Source organism: Podarcis filfolensis (genome assembly GCF_964270895.1).
Source record: "Podarcis filfolensis genome assembly, chromosome: 13".
Lineage (NCBI taxonomy): Eukaryota > Metazoa > Chordata > Lepidosauria > Squamata > Lacertidae > Podarcis > Podarcis filfolensis.
In genome coordinates, this window is record NC_139615.1 from 18,963,439 (window position 1) to 18,978,675 (window position 15,237).

At 50.9% G+C, this 15,237-nt stretch overlaps 1 protein-coding gene across 5 annotated transcripts in view; it reads right to left on the minus strand.

Annotated features, from left to right (window-relative positions):
• Nucleotides 1-771: 771 nt before the first annotated feature.
• Nucleotides 772-15,237, minus strand: part of PLEKHA4 (pleckstrin homology domain containing A4) — a 55,791-nt gene continuing 41,325 nt past the window's right edge. For all 5 annotated transcript variants that reach the window (XM_083580187.1, XM_083580185.1, XM_083580186.1 and 2 more), the window contains 12 exons: nt 14,327-14,395; nt 12,294-12,374; nt 12,036-12,185; nt 10,821-10,919; nt 9,757-9,859; nt 9,538-9,620; nt 8,608-8,721; nt 8,371-8,503; nt 7,358-7,413; nt 5,823-5,984; nt 4,820-4,988; nt 772-4,484 (listed from right to left, as the gene is read on the minus strand). In XM_083580187.1, the coding sequence (XP_083436313.1) occupies nt 3,922-4,484; nt 4,820-4,988; nt 5,823-5,984; nt 7,358-7,413; nt 8,371-8,503; nt 8,608-8,721; nt 9,538-9,620; nt 9,757-9,859; nt 10,821-10,919; nt 12,036-12,185; nt 12,294-12,374; nt 14,327-14,395 (1,782 nt within the window). In that variant the 3' untranslated portion in view covers nt 772-3,921. The remainder of the gene's footprint in view (nt 4,485-4,819; nt 4,989-5,822; nt 5,985-7,357; nt 7,414-8,370; nt 8,504-8,607; nt 8,722-9,537; nt 9,621-9,756; nt 9,860-10,820; nt 10,920-12,035; nt 12,186-12,293; nt 12,375-14,326; nt 14,396-15,237) is intronic.

Consider the following 15,237-nt stretch of genomic DNA (forward strand, 5'->3'; position numbering starts at 1 on the left):
CCAAGGAGCTCAAGGTGGTGGTTCCCCGCTTGCCTATTTTATCCTCACAACAACCTTGTGAGGTGGGCTGGGCTAACAGGCAGGGACTGGCCCAAGGTCACCTGGTTGAGTTTCATGGCTGAAGCGGGAGGGGCACTCTTCGGCTATAGTACAGCAGAAGCAAGACCAAAAAAGATGACAAAAAGCAGGAGGCTTGCAGTATGGAAAATTACAGGATGTCAGCAGGATATGAACTGGTTAGGTTTCGCAGGCGCAAATGGCCATTGAAAGAACAGTCGTGCCTAACTGCCCCATTACATCCTGAGCACAGATCACAATCCTGAGCACAGATCACATCCTTCGTCCCTCTGATGCACCAAATGGCTGACCTGAACACAGCCTGGCATGCCAGGTTAAAGAGGTGCTTAGCTCTGCTGCTTGTTTTCAGTCGCAGGCCCAGGATTTTCAGTGGAAAAGGAACACCCAGAAGTTCCCTGCAGGACCCCCTCCTGCCCCTTAACAGATCAGTGTTGCAGGGATGTGCCCATTGGCTGTGCTGGCTGGTGCTGATGGGAGTTGTAGCTCTACTGCACCTGGAGGGCTGGCAGTTTCAATAATCCATAAAAACTGAGCCCAGGGATGCTGGGAGTTGTAGTCCATCTGGAGTGTCATAGGTTCCCTGTCCCTGCACCCGCCACTCCTCTGCATTTAAATTATCAGTCAAAGTGAATTTCAGCATAGTAGCATAAAGACTGGGCCTTGGAATAAATATATCAGGCAGACTCCGGGATGTATATTGTGTTAATCTTTTATTGAATATACGAACTGGAATCTTTCACACGTGGGGAGCAGGCAGCCGCTAGTGTTAAAATGCAAAGGGAGGTGGAAGCTGCCTCCTTTGGGGGAGAAGCAAGTCTTCGTAGAGGGAATCCTCTCTCCCCTCCCCCAAGCGCTGAGATGCAGCAGTTGCCTTGGCAGACGTGCAGGTGGGTGTTACCGCAGGGATCCCTCGTTCAAGCTGCATCGCTCCGGCGTCCCTTGAGCTCCCCGGGGCAGGCCCAGGGTCGTGGTGTTTTGCTTTTGCAGCCCTGATTTTGGGTTTCCGCTTGTTAATTCGCCATGCCAAAGTCTCCATCCAGGAACGTTACGGATTGCATTTCTTGGTGGGGCTACAAGCCTGGCAACAGAGCTGGTGATGGAGCCAGGGCACCTTGGCAGAGCAATCGACCTGCGCACTAGGGCTACGATTCACCAGTTAACTCATTCTGCATTGGCAGGGCACCTTATCTGGGCACCTCAGCAACCGAAATCCCCTGTCCCCCTTCCAAATTCTGCAGCAGCCAGTGTCCCTCTCCCCACTGTTTCTCCTCTGATACAACCCCTCTTCTTCCCTTGCAGTTTCCCCTTCCCCCCATCACCTTGCCCAATCCACTCTCCCTTTCCCGCTGAGCTGCGTCTCTCTCTCTCTGCCTATCCAACAAGCAATTTTGTTCCAGGATGTGCCCTTGCCTAGCTTTGTGCAGCCCACACTGCCACACTTACCTAACCCTTGCCAAAACCTGGCTGCCCTGGCATAAAAGTGAGGGCCTCGTTTTTAAGCAGGCATTTTTCAACCTTCATATACCACCCCCTGCATTGGCTTGGATAGGCGTTCCACGATGCCTCTCACATCACTGCCTTCAGCCAACCGTTCCCCTTCCACAAATACATGAGAAGTAGCCCGGCTGGATCAGGCCAGTGTCCCAGCCAGTTCAGCATCCCGTTCTCACAGTGACCAACCGGAAGCCTGTGAGTGACACAGCGCTCTCCCCTCCTGTGGTTTCCAGCCATTGACATTCAGAAGTATCACTGTCTTTGACTGTGGAGGCAAAGCTTAGCCGTCATGGCTAATAGCCATAAGATAGATGAATCTGTCTGATCCTCTTTTAAAGCTATTCACATTCTGCTTTCCCTTTCCCCCCCCTAATGTACACATTCCAACAACAGACACCTTCATTTCTCCCCACCCAACATTGTACAATTCTAGGAACTTGAATCACCCAGAGGCAGAGGATGCATTCACTATTTGCAGAGCGGGGGGTGGGGGGGATTGCTGGCAATTGCTTTTTCTTAAAAAACAAACCCTGGCCCAATATACAACCTAAGGGCCTGGGAGCATTAGAAAAACCTCTTACAGACAACCAGGGCAGAGGAAACCCTGAACACCTGCCGTTAAGGAGGGCCTGTGCAAATGTAGCCTAATAAATGCTGGAAAACCCGATTTCCCTAGACCCATGAACCTGTTGTGTTTCCTACTCGCCTTCCGGGGGAGCTGCTCTGCCTGCCTAGATGTTCACCTTGCCCTCTAAATTCGCTGGCCTTGCAAAAGGCAAAAGCACAGGCTTTTACAAAGCCCCTTCTCTGATCGCCTGTGGCTATTACTAAAAACCTCCAGGCAACTAGGAAAGGTAAACTGGAAGAAAAGAGTTGGTTGTCTTTCTTTCAAGTGTGCACTGATGAGGACCACAGGCGTTTGTGAGCAAGACCCCTAAACCATCTTTGTAGGCCAGTAACTTCTGAAGTTCTTAAGCTGCAGAGCTGAATTTGCATGGAGCAAGGCACTCTAGCCGTATTGGGTGCCTCAGGGAATGGGCTTGGGTGGATGTGAATCTGTGGGAGCCATAGGAGCCCACTCCTAGGAGCTGTGGGGGCTTCAGCCCCCACAATAAAATATTTGAGGGGGCCAGGCCTCCACAAAGTTGATTGGCATTCCCATTCAAATGGTGTGAGCATTGCATCATTTGACTGATTATGTGGGGCGGGGCTTACCTGGGCCCCCACAATATTTTATTCAAGTTGGCTCCCCTGATGGGAGCAAACAGGGTGTCAAGATGGGCATGAATGGATATGGCTGCCTGAGTGTGTGTTTCCTATCATAAACTAGCAGTTATGCATCTGTAAGCGCAGATGCTTCATTTCTTTAGGAAAATTCCGCCCCCCCCCCGGCCTTCTCCTTGGGAAGGGCTAAATAAATACCTGCACCTGCCACATCCTAGAGCAGCGTTCTCCAACCTGATGCCCTCCAGCTGTTTTGGACTACAATTCCCATCTACCCCACAGCCAGAAGCATGCTGCTGGGGCGGATGGGAGCTGTAGTCCAGAACAGCATTAAGGGAAGCATCTCTGCCACCAACTCATTGTAGAGACCTGGGCAAGTAGCTTGACCTCAGGCACGGTTTCTGGAGGCAAACTAGGAACAACTCAGAACTCTGCCTCAGGGATTTGAATTCAGGACCCCCATATCCCGGCTGTGCTTCCACAGTCATGCCATTATGTAAGTCCCCCACCACTCTCATCCTGCAAAGGTGGTTGCAGGAGACGAGAGCAATGAACCCTGTCGAAGATACTCTCCTAAACTTGTGTGTGCAAGTCAGCGTGATAGCGATGGAATGGTGCATCTTGCCGGACTCGTGCCCTTGTGCGCAAAGACACGTGTAACATGTTCATATATGTGTGAGTGCATGCGCTTTGAGCAGGGGGGGGCGGTGTTGTGGTTCTGATCCCTGGGATTTATAACAAGTTTTTTTTTATGATGCTATCTAGGGTTGGAGAGTTACAAAAAAAGGAGTGGAAGAGATGCTTAGTGGTGTGGCATCTGCTTTCTATGCAGAAGTTTCCAGGTTCAGTCCTCGTCATTTCCAGATAGGGCTGGCAAAGACTCCCTGCCCGAAATGCAGGAGAGCCGCTGCCAATCAGTGTAGACAGTACTGAGCTAGATGGACCAATGGCATGACTTGTTATAAGGCAGCTTCTCATGTTCCTATGGAAACTGTCGCTCTGAGCCTGCCAACTGTATGGGAATGAACTTATTCTTTTGCCCTGTCCCTGTTAGAGAAAGATGGAGCCAGGCAGCAGGGCTTCCTCACCCGCCCCCCCTCAATCCTGGTCCTCCACCCTCTGGAGCTAAAAGCTGGATTTTACCAGGGTGACCCTGACAGGCTGCGCCGTCTCGCCAAGGCAGGCCACCACATGGCGGGACTGGCTCTCGCCTCTCCACTTAAGGCACCTACCATTGGCTGCACCCTGCCCGCCCACGAGGCTTTGCTCAGATGCCCAATTGGCTGTTCTAGAGATAGACAGGTGCTGGCTGGTTGGCTGAGGCAAAGGCGCCGCCCAGGGAGGACCACTGACTAGGGGCAGCTCTTCATTGGCTGGTTCCAGCAGGTGCGACTCCAACTGCAGAGTCTTGGGCTTTAAATGGCCCGCCTCCTTGCGAAGAGGCGGCGGCCAATCGGATGCTTCTGAAGCACCCAGCACTCGACTGGTTGCGTGGGGTGGCCCCTGATTCGCTGTTCTGGAGTTATCGTGGCAGCTTGAGTTCCGAGCAGCTGTTTGGTCATGCTCAGATAGCAGAGGTCCATGGAGCTCTGGCTCTTTGGAGGGGCTGTCACCGGGGAGGCCGTGATGGTTCAGGCTTTCATGGGACACAGGGATATCGTCTAGGGAGGAGTGAGAGCTGGTCCTTCCTGGGGAGAAAGACAACATTAAGAATTCCCATCAACCACATGGACATATGAATTCTGTGCGCAGCAAACAGGAGATATTGGCATATATATTATAGAGTGGGCTGCTTAGCATTTGCTGCTGTTGTTGTGTTCCAGTAGAAGGCAGGGCAGGGACACCATCAGGCCCAGCAGCAGCTGGAAAATGGGGATTTTTGGGGGGGGGGAGGGAGGTTGAGAATCGAGCAAGAAAGAGAGAATAGAAATGTTTCAGACAAATAGATTTGAGTCCCACCCCCTGACTACCTGACCCTCCCGTTCCACAGACCCCGGAAAGCCCCCACTGCCTCTCCTAGTACCTGCGATGCGCTTCCCCCGCTGCTGCGAAGCCTCTGTCGCCAGGGCGTAGGAGAGCTGGATTACTCGCTGTCGCTCCCACTCAGGGGTCGGGGGGCACCGAGGAGGCTTGAGTCCCCCAGTTTGCACGCCCTCCTTGGGTGATGGCTCAGGGGGGGTATTGGGGAGGGGCTGAAGGAGAGATTAAATCACGGGGAAGGGGAACGGGGCATGAACAAGGCTGTTCCCACCTTAGGTCAGAGCACGTCCCCTCGTTCACCAACCCAAATTGGAACTTAAGCACACCATGAAAATAATAACCTTCCCTGTGGTTTTAATTAAAGATGCGGATGACTCTTCTAAAACACACACACACAATCCCATTTTGCTCATAGCTGTCAACCTTCCCTTTTTTTGCAGGAAATTCCCTTATTCCAGCGCCATTTCCCACTGATATCCGGGATTGTTAGATATCCCATAGACTGTCCCCGGGACAGGTGAGGCTGCTGATCCCTTATTTTCGAGGCTGCTGATCCCTTATTTTCAAATCTGAAAGTTGACAGCTATGATTTTGCTGCATAAAATGGCAGGAGTCCCTGATTTCAGCCTTTCTTTGGCCAAAGTCATGGCATCTCACACCACTGCCGGAGGAGCTCCAGCCCTTCCAAGTCCTCTCTCTCTCGGGACCCAGGAGTCCTGGCTTTCCTCTTCCGTGCTCCAGCTGCGATGAGACTTCCCTCTCCCTCTTACATAACTCAAAGGTATATCTGCTTCCCAGCCACATTACCCACCTGTTCCCCGGCAGGAAAAACGAGGAACCCAGCCCCTCAAGCACTGCCCACTGGATGCAGCTCCCCTCCCGCCCAGGCACCTGCCCTTCTGACCATACCCCCACCCCTTGTCCCGAGACATCCAGGGTCAAGGACGCAGGGCCTCCCTGTAGAAGGTGGCTGAGACCTCGCTCTTGCCTCTCGGCCCCTCCCCGCTGAGCGCTGGGTGCCCCCCTCCGAAAGGCTTCTCACCCACCCGGCCGGACCCGCGCTTGAGAGAGTCTCGCCAGTGACCCAGAGCGTTTGGCTGGGCAGCCTCCGATTTCCTTTTGGCCTCCTGGTTCCGCTGCATCCGGTCCAGCTGTTCCTGGGCACTCATGCGAGGGCGGCGAGAGGCGACTGCTTCTGTGGGGACAACCTAGATGGGACGCAAGATCAGGGGTTAGGAGATGCTGGCGACCAGTGGCCCTCGTTCATGATACCTGACTTCATTCATGACCCTGAGATTCATGACCCCTGAATCTAGCAGTGATCCGGAGTCGGAGGCAGCAGGGGCACTGGGAGGGAGCTGAATCAGGATCAGGCCCCTGAGCAGACTGCTGGATTCACAAGGCCTCAGCCTGCTCCCAACCTTTGTCGGAGCAAGCTGCTCACTGGGAGCTACCTGTGGTCTGGCAGCCTTGCTGCTTTCTGTGTGGGATCCAGCGTCAGACCAGAACACAATGCCCGTCTCCGGGTCCCTCCCTTTGCCACAAATGGGATTTTGCTTTCAACAACTGCTTATATGCTACTGCCAGTGTCCAGCCAGGCTGGCATTCTCTCACAGCATCCCGCCATCCTGGTCAGCCTCTGAAGTGTACGTGGTACACCCCAAGAGTCCTAGCGGCCTCCCTTCTTATCCATTGTCAGGAGTGAGCTGGCAGTATATAACACCGTTGAAGTTAGAATTAACTATTTATTAGCAAGAACATGATCTGCACAGTCTTGCCTGAGTCTCAGGCCTAATGATCATAGCAGCTCCCCCCCCGGTTGGTCAGTTGCTGAGAGTGAAAGTCCCCACCTCATCACAACCATTATTTCCTTCCTTTCCAGGACTTTCCCCAAGCAATCAGAGACGGCGCCTGCATGAAGCCAACCTCTCTTCCGCCCTCTTAATGCCTCTCCTGGTTCTGGGAGACCAGGGAGGAGGGAAGGGTTTTTTGCAGCAGGAGGGGGAGACACCCTGGCTTCTACAACAGCAGGACTCCTCTCCCGCTTCAGCATCTGATTCTGAACTTCTCTCCACCTCTTCTTCCCAGGCTTCTCCCTCTGCCCACTCATCATCACCCCACTGCTAACCCCCCGGCTCTGAGCCTTCTTCCCTTGGTGGTTCCTGCCTGTTGAAATAGGTAAGAGTCAGGCCCGGGGTATTGCTTGGGGGCCTGGATCAGACCCACCCACCTGCAAGATGTTGATTAGCCGCTCCAGTTTCAACAGGAGCCATGAAGCTTAAATTGTGTTTTATTTTTGCAATGCAAACCACTACAAACCTTTTAGGGAAAGCAGAACATAAACATACTAATAAGTAATAAAACAAAACCTTCCTTTCCCCTGTCGTGCACTAGAACAGGGATAGCCAACACAGTGCCCTCCAGAGGTGCTTGCACTCCAACTTCCATCAACTCCAGACAGCCTAGCCCAGCCAATGGACAGGGATGATGGGAGTTGTAGTCCAACAAGATCTGGAGGGGTACCACACCCCTGCAATGCATAGATTTTCTGCTGCCATGATTCTGAGGGTCCTCCGCGTACCTTGATTATGCTGTGCTCAGTGTCTTCACAGAGTTTGCTGATGTGGCTCCCGTGATCTGCGAAGGAGGAGGGAGACAGAGCATTCATTCGGAGGGTGCAGAACCCAAGTTTTCTGCTTCTCTCTCCTAGTTCCCACCTCTGTCCTGGCAGGAATAGGCCCTCAACGCAACTCAAAAGGCAGCTCTTATGCACCACACTCTGTGGCAATATCAGGGCAGGTTAAGCCACCAATGGCGAGCACTAATGGCGGAATCCTTGCTTGACCAATGGGAAAGCAGCACTCTGAAAGTGGGTGGGGAAAGGGAATGGTGGGTAATTCAAAAGGGAAGTAAGAGTTCATAGAATTATAGAATCGGGAGACTTGGAAGGTCGTCTAGTCCAATCTCACCTAAAGCATCCAAAGTTTCACAACTAAAGCTGTGAAAAGAATGAAGGGATCCATCTTTCTCGCTAATCAGAAGTGCCCAAAACATACCCTGGGTTAAGAAGCAAATGTCAACTACCCAAGTCAACCCACACTGAAACTTGAGACCTGAGAAGGCACCTTGTATGTGTGCAGGGCCAGATTTAGGTTTGATGAGGCCCTAAGCTACTGAAGGTAATGGTGCCCTTTATATGTCCAGCTGTCCTTTGTCAACAACAAATTGTTGCTGTTTTTTGAGTTGAATATATGCTATGTGGTAATTTATGGACCCAATAGGTATCTAAACCTTGTTGCCATGCAACCAGTCCATGCAGAATGTAGGCACCCTATTTTAGACATCAGCAAACCAGTGATATTTTAGGGAGCAGCCAACAGCCCATTACTTACATCATAGGAGCCTAAACAACACAAAACACTGTTGCTGGATGTAGGTTTTATTTTATTTGGTTTTTTTTTATTTTTTATTTTGGAAATGTCCATCCATCTTTTTTCTTTAAATTTGTTGAGGGCCCCCAAGAGAGTAGGGCCCTAAGCTATATAGCTTGTTTAGCTTATACGTAAATCCATGTTCCTCCCGCATCTCACTTACCTGGACCAACCACATCCTTTGCCCTCACTTTCTCGGACTCTGCGGGCTCCCCGGAGGAATTGTGTCGAGGTCGCCTGGTGGCATCCGACTGCCGTGATGACCCCTGTTGCCCTCTGCAGGAAGCAGGTGGACTCTGCCGGCAAAGAACACAACATCAGCAAACCTCAGTCGCTGCCAAGAGAAAGTGGGCGAGGCTGCAAGGAGGGAACGGAGGATGCTGTTGGGGCAGAAACTTACAGGCGGATTCCCTGCCCGAGGGCTGTCCAGCTGGCCCACTGTGGCTGGCAGGTGGCTGCTGGTGGATTCGTGGAAGGACAGGGTGGATTTGGGAGGAGGAGACGGTTCAAACTCCTTCGGGCGCCCATAGAAAAAGAGTGAACATTATTAGTGATGCATCCTTAGTCTGCCTTTGTGTGTGTGTGTGTGTGTGTGTGTGTGTGTGTTATAGATAGACAGCTGTCAGGCGGGTACTTTCACTATTCCCCTTTCAGCACCTGCTAAAAACAATCTTGTTTAGACAAGCCTACCCAGATTGCTGATGCAAGTTGAAGTCCGTTTTTAGTCTACGGTTATTTTAACTTCTGAAAGTTTTAAATTGTTGTTGTCAGTTGCTTTTCCTATTTTTGCAAACTGCTTTGAGCTTGTCTTTACAATGGTGCTGTGTACATGAAATAAATATTGCAGTGGTACCTCTGGTTGCGAACGGGATTCGTTCCGGAGGCCCATTCACAACCTGAAAAGAACGCAACTCGCATCTGTGCGTCTGCGCACATGTGGGTTGCGATTCGCCGCTTCTGCACATGCGAGTGACGTCATTTTGCGTGTCTGCGCATGCGCGAGCAGCGAAACCCGGAAGTAACCCTTTCCAGTACTTCTGGGTCACTGCGGGACGCAACCTGGAAACGCTCAACCTGAAGCAAACGTAACATGAGGTATGACTGTATTTATCTAGCCATAAAGTAAGTACATAAACACACACATACACAGAGAGAGAGTTTAAGGCCCAAATGGGCTTCTAAGTAGCTTACCAAAACCAGGGGCACCAATATTGAAATACAAAAACACCCACAATTAAAACACAGAACCCCTAACTTCAAAGTGCTTTGGAGCCCAAGGTCTCGATGGTGAGGCCACTGTACCATTTGAACCCAGAGACCAACCCCATACCTCCATTCCTGCACAAAGCTGCTGGGATGTGTGGCTTGGCCCCAGATGAGAATCCAGGGTTGGGGTGCTAGCTGGAGACACACCTGCAATGGAGAGGTTCAGATGTTACAAACGAGGACTCATAAGGGGCAACACCTGCTAAATATCCGCCTCCCTCCCTCCTCCTCCTTCTCCTGGGCTGCCGGCTCCCAGCTCCTAGGACAGTACTGCATTCAGCACCTGATCTTCTGCTTTCTAGGGTGTGGTGGTTGGCTGGGCTGGATCTCAGTCCTGCCAGGATGTCGTGGATCCTCCACAAATCTTGCTGGGCAGCTACTTGGTCCTAAGGAGGAAAGGATCAGACAGGTGGAGGCAACAGAAATTAGTGTGGAAAGATAGGAAGCTGCTTTGAACCAAGCCAGGCCATCGACCTGCACAGCTCAGGATTGTTGACACCAGGGCAGGGGACGGGGGGCGGGGGTCAGGGCGGGACTTTTCCATTACTAGCTCAGCAAAGCAAGTCTGGTAAGGGGCGTGGCCTGGGAGAGGAGGCATGGCCTGGGGAAGAGTCATAGAGAGGTTTGGCTTGAAGCTCCCTCTCTCTCCTTTACTTCAAGGGTTCAGGTAGGGGTTTTTCTTAGTCCTACCTGGAGATGCCAGGGGCAGAACCTGGGTCCTTGGGCATGCAAAACAGAGGCTCTGAGCTGTGGGCCTGGGGTACCATGTTTCCACCCCCTGCAACCCACACTACCTCCAGATCAGAGCCATAAGCTCAATCTAGCAGCAATTCCACATGCTCAACCCTGCCATTTATTTCTGAGGCAGACCATTTTGGGGTTGGATTATTTCACCAACTCCTGAGCAGGTTGCAGTTACAAAGCATGGAATCAACAATGCCTTTTATCATTTGTTATTATTTTTGAATTAGTTTTTAGCCCGTGTGGCAGCAGCAGACATAAACATGAGAGGTGAATCCCAGAAAATACAGGGCCAGGACGAAGACTGAGGTGGATTTCCACAGGTCAGAAGAGGAGGACTTTAATATTTGGTGGACAGCTCATCTTCCCACCCACCCAGCAGAAAAAAAAGAAATAAATTTGAAAAGCAGAATATATTTCAAAATAAGCACGGTTGAGAAAATTGTCTTCATTTGCACAAAGTGCTCAGATTACAAAACCTGACTTCTCAAGAGTTACAGAATTTGGAGTTTTGTCCCTTTTTTGCAGCAACTATGCACAGCCCGAATGCTTGCAAAGTACCACAAAAAAGTGGTAGGGAGAGGTTTGGAAATGGGGAGCACATACCTGGGGGTGCCCCACAGTCCGGATATGCTCCAAGGAGCCCTTCACCACCTGCAGGTCATTTTCCAAAGCGGCGTAATCCTCCCACGCTCGTTCACTGTCCTGAGTTGGGGAAGAGCAAAGGCTCAGTGGTTTATCCAGATCCCTTATGAAGTGCTGATTCACTGCAGATAAGGCCTGGTAAACCCCTGCTGCAGAATGAGGTCGTAGAATCCTGGGTGGGCTATACCGCTTCAGGTAAAGGATGCTGTTTTCAATGCCTCCTGCCTAATATTTTAACAACACACACACACACACACACACACACACACACACACACACACACGGGATCTGCAACAAAATGTTGCAGTATGGAGTGCTCCCATCCATTCCCACCCACCGTTCTGTGTGCAACTGCCCCCTAACAGACAACAATAGTCACTCAGCAGTCAGTGGCCACTGGGCATTCTCAGTCCTTGTTGGGTTATCTTGAGAGTGCCCCCAATATGTATTTATGTTTCCCCCCTCCCAAAGTTTTTTTGTACTTCTGTAAACTTGGGGGTCTCTGTAAGCCTGCTGCTACTTGTGCACAGATGTTCTGGCCCTCTAAGTACCGGGCATGCACCTTTGAACATTGGTCGAACAGAAAGGAAAAGCAGGCACAGCAACAAAACGTTGCTGTGTATCCCCAGTGGGAGGGTGTTGCCTGAGCATTGTGGCTGAGGGGCTTGAAAGAAAAAAGTTGGTGTCAAAGGCAGGAGTCCCTGCTCTACGCTGGGTCAACTTCAGATGCGGAAAAAAGTCTTAAAAGTCCAACCAGTCTGTATGCAAGGCAATTGGGGTAGGAGACTTCCTCATGCGACCAGGTTCTCGATTTGGCTTCAAAGGAGGTGAGAGGGGGCAATTTAAGTAGATTGACCTTTGCTGCAACTTGGAGGAATTTTGACGGGAAACCGAAAGGTGCCTCTGCCTCATCTCTGATCTGTAGTATTAACCGAGAACTAACCGAGAACTGGGACGCGGGTGGCGTTGTGGGTTAAACCACAGAGCCTAGGGCTTGCTGATCAGAAGGTTGGCAGATCGAATCCCCGGAGAGACGTCTTAACCCAAGGTACTATTTCTGGGTTAGTGGAGTTTGTAACCTGAAGTGTCTGTAACCTGAAGCGTATGTAACCTGAGGTACCACTGTACAGTGTTTTCTCAGCTCAGGCTCCCGGCATGGGAATAAAAGCAACTCACCAGCGCTAGATCACAGAGGCGAGCTCGGGTTTGCACCAGTTCGTCTTGCAGCTGCCTCTGCTGGTAGCAGATTTTCTCCATCGTGGCGTCTTGGCCTTTAAACTCCTCCAGCCTCAGACGTGTCACCTCCAAGGCTTTCTCAATCCGCTCCTGTAAAAAAAAAGGGCCAACCATTTCAACTTAAGCCAAAATAAATCAGATGGCCGGTTTAATAGCAGGAGTAAGGGAAAGAGGGAATAGTGGTAAAGTAAGACATACCTTTTCAGCCCGGAGCTGTGCCGTGTCCTCTTCGAGACCACGAAGCACCTTGTCCTGGCCGCAAAGTTTTGTCAAGAGAGCCTAGGAGAAAGGGGGTGCAATTCTAAGAGAAGCCACCAGAAGGTGCTGCGGCACATACAATCATGGCTTTATAAAAGCAGGCAAACCCACTTTGGGACAAATGTTTGGCATGGTGTTGTGAGAGCGCCAGGCTCTCAGGGGCGCCAGGCTGAGAGTCCAGGGCCCAAGAGTTGAGTCTGAGGAAGAGCCCGCCTGTCGGTCAGAACGCCATGGCGGGCTCTTCCGCTGCGGGCAGCTCTGCACCGCAAGTTTGGGGGTGACCGAGCCAGCGAGATGCTGAGGCGGCTGGCCGGCTCTGCCTTCCTGCACGCCTGGGGCTGGGCAACCTGGAGGGGGGAGGGTGCCCCGCCGGGCAGATCTTTGCACCCCAGCACCGCATATGCTTAAGACAGCCCTGGTGAAATTCTTTTTTCCCCGCTGAGAGCTTCCAAATCAGAGATGGGTTACGCTATTAACAATGTAGTGTTCCAAAGGCCAGTCAGTTAATCATTTAAATTAATAAACTCAAATTCTTAATGGACTAAAAATGAGATCCAAATTAATTCAGACAGATTTTTTAAAAATAAAACAAACAAAAAAACCATAAGGAGAGCTGGATGAGGCCATATAAAACCCACAAGCAGGACATGAGCACAACTGCACTCTGCCCATGGGATAGTAGCTGTTGATAGCCTTGCCCTCCATCAATGTATCTAATCCTCTTTTAAAAACATCCCAGCTTGGTGGCCTTCGCTGCCTCTTGTGGGAGTGAGTTCCACAGTCTAACAGTGCGCTGTGTGAAAAAGCACTTTATTTTTTGACTCTCCTGACCTCACCTAAGACAACAAAACATTGGGCACATCAGACTTACAGGGTGATTTCCCACCCTGTAAAACCCCAGGCGACTTCTAATGCTGTTAGAAAATTGACGTGTTGCAGCATTAAACCGAAGCACACAGTTTTATTGGGGGGAATTATTCCACCTTCAGCCAATTTCAGTGTGTAGTAAAATGTCTCAAACAAAGCCTTGTGTGTTGTGTGTCAGAAGAGAGGCACTTCTCCGAGTTGGTTTTTGCTTGAAAATGTAAACATAAAGTGGCAAAAATCTGGGGGTGTTCCTGACGGCTGTGCAGGTGACAATAAAACAAGCTGTAGGACTAACTCTCTGTAAATTCGGCATTGAGCAGTGACCCTACAGTGGATTCCAACCCAGTTTAATGTTAATTATTTTGCAGTGACCCCCACAGTGGATCCCAACCCCGTTTTCTTGGAAGTAGGTTTGTTACTTATTTTGCAAGAGATTTAAAAAATGAGCTTTCAAACACCATTTTATAAATGAGGCATTCCCTCTTCTGAAAGAATGTCTCAATCTACTCGTAAGTCAAGGATGCAGGGACCTGTGACCCTCCTGATATTGTTAAACTACCAAGAGCCTAGGGCTTGCCGATCAGAAGGTCGGCGGTTCGAATCCCCGCGACAGGGTGAGCTCCCATTGCTCGATCGCTGCTCCTGCCAACCTAGCAGTTCGAAAGCACCTCAAAGCGCAAGTAGATAAATAGGTATCGCTCTGGCGGGAAGGTAAATGGCGTTTCCATGCGCTGCTCTGGTTTCGCCAGAAGCGACTTAGTCATGCTGGCCACATGACCCGGAAGCTGTACGCTGGCTCCCTCGGCCAGTAAAGCTAGATGAGCGCCACAACCCCAGAGTTGTCTGCAACTGGACCAAATGGTCAGGGGTCCTTTTACCTTTTTTACCATCATCCCTGGTGGGAGTTGGAGTCCAGCAAATACCTGGAGGACCACAGGTTCCCCTGCCCCTGCTCAAAGTGATGTTTATGCTCTATGCTTCCTAAGTCACTTTGCAAAAAACAACAGTTGTCTTTTGAAAAACTGGATGCAAATAAGTTTTTTTAAAAAACAACAACAACAACACACGAATGAACCCTTGATATGAGAAGAAGCAGAAGTGCGTACATCAGTGTCGCTTTCAAACCGCTGCCCCCCGGCAGAATGGATGCTCCTCTCCCGCACCAGAGTCCGGCACTGGAAAGACAGAGAAATGGTTGGTGTGAACAGCATGCAAAGGCATGGCTGGATAAGCCCCTGAACTTCCCACATGGTTTCCTAGGAGAAATGCCAGCGTGTTGCACCACGAAAGTTAAATATGCCCATAAAAGACTGTTTATGTATGCAACAGCAGCAGCAATAATTCTTTTAGCCCCAAAATGGAAACAACAAGAAGTGCCAACGAAAGAAGAGTAGCAGGTGAAAATGATGGACTTTGCGGAACTGGCGAAACTGACGGGAAGAATCCGGAACCAGCACAATCAAGTACCGTATTTTTCGCTCTATAGGACACACTTTTTCCCCTCCAAAAATTAAGGGGGAATGTGTGTGCATCCTATGGAGCGAATGCAGGCTCCTTGGCTTCAGCGAAAGCAACGCGAAGCCTCCAAAGCGCAGAGGGAGCGCTCCCCCCGCGCTCCGGAGGCTTCGCGTTGCTTTCGCTGAAGCCTGGAGAGTGAGATGGGTCAGTGCGCACCAACCCCTCTCGCTCTCCAGGCTTCAGGGATAGCCTCCTGAAGCCTTTGGAGCACAGCGCGAGTTCCCGCTGCGCTCCGGAGGCTTTGGGTTCCTTTTGCTGAAGCCGGGAGAGCAAGACTCTCCCGGCTTCAGCAGAGAGGGAGAGCTGTGCAGCGCCCCTTCAGCGAAGCGGGAGGAGAAATGGAAGGGGCTCCGTTTCTCCTGCCGCTTCGCTGAAGGGGTGCTGAGTAAAGAGGGGGAGATTTTTTTTTTGTATTGTTCTCCCCCTCTAAAACAAGGTGCGTCTTATGGTCTGGTGCGATAAAGTGCTATGATATAGAGCGGAAAATATGATATTTCAA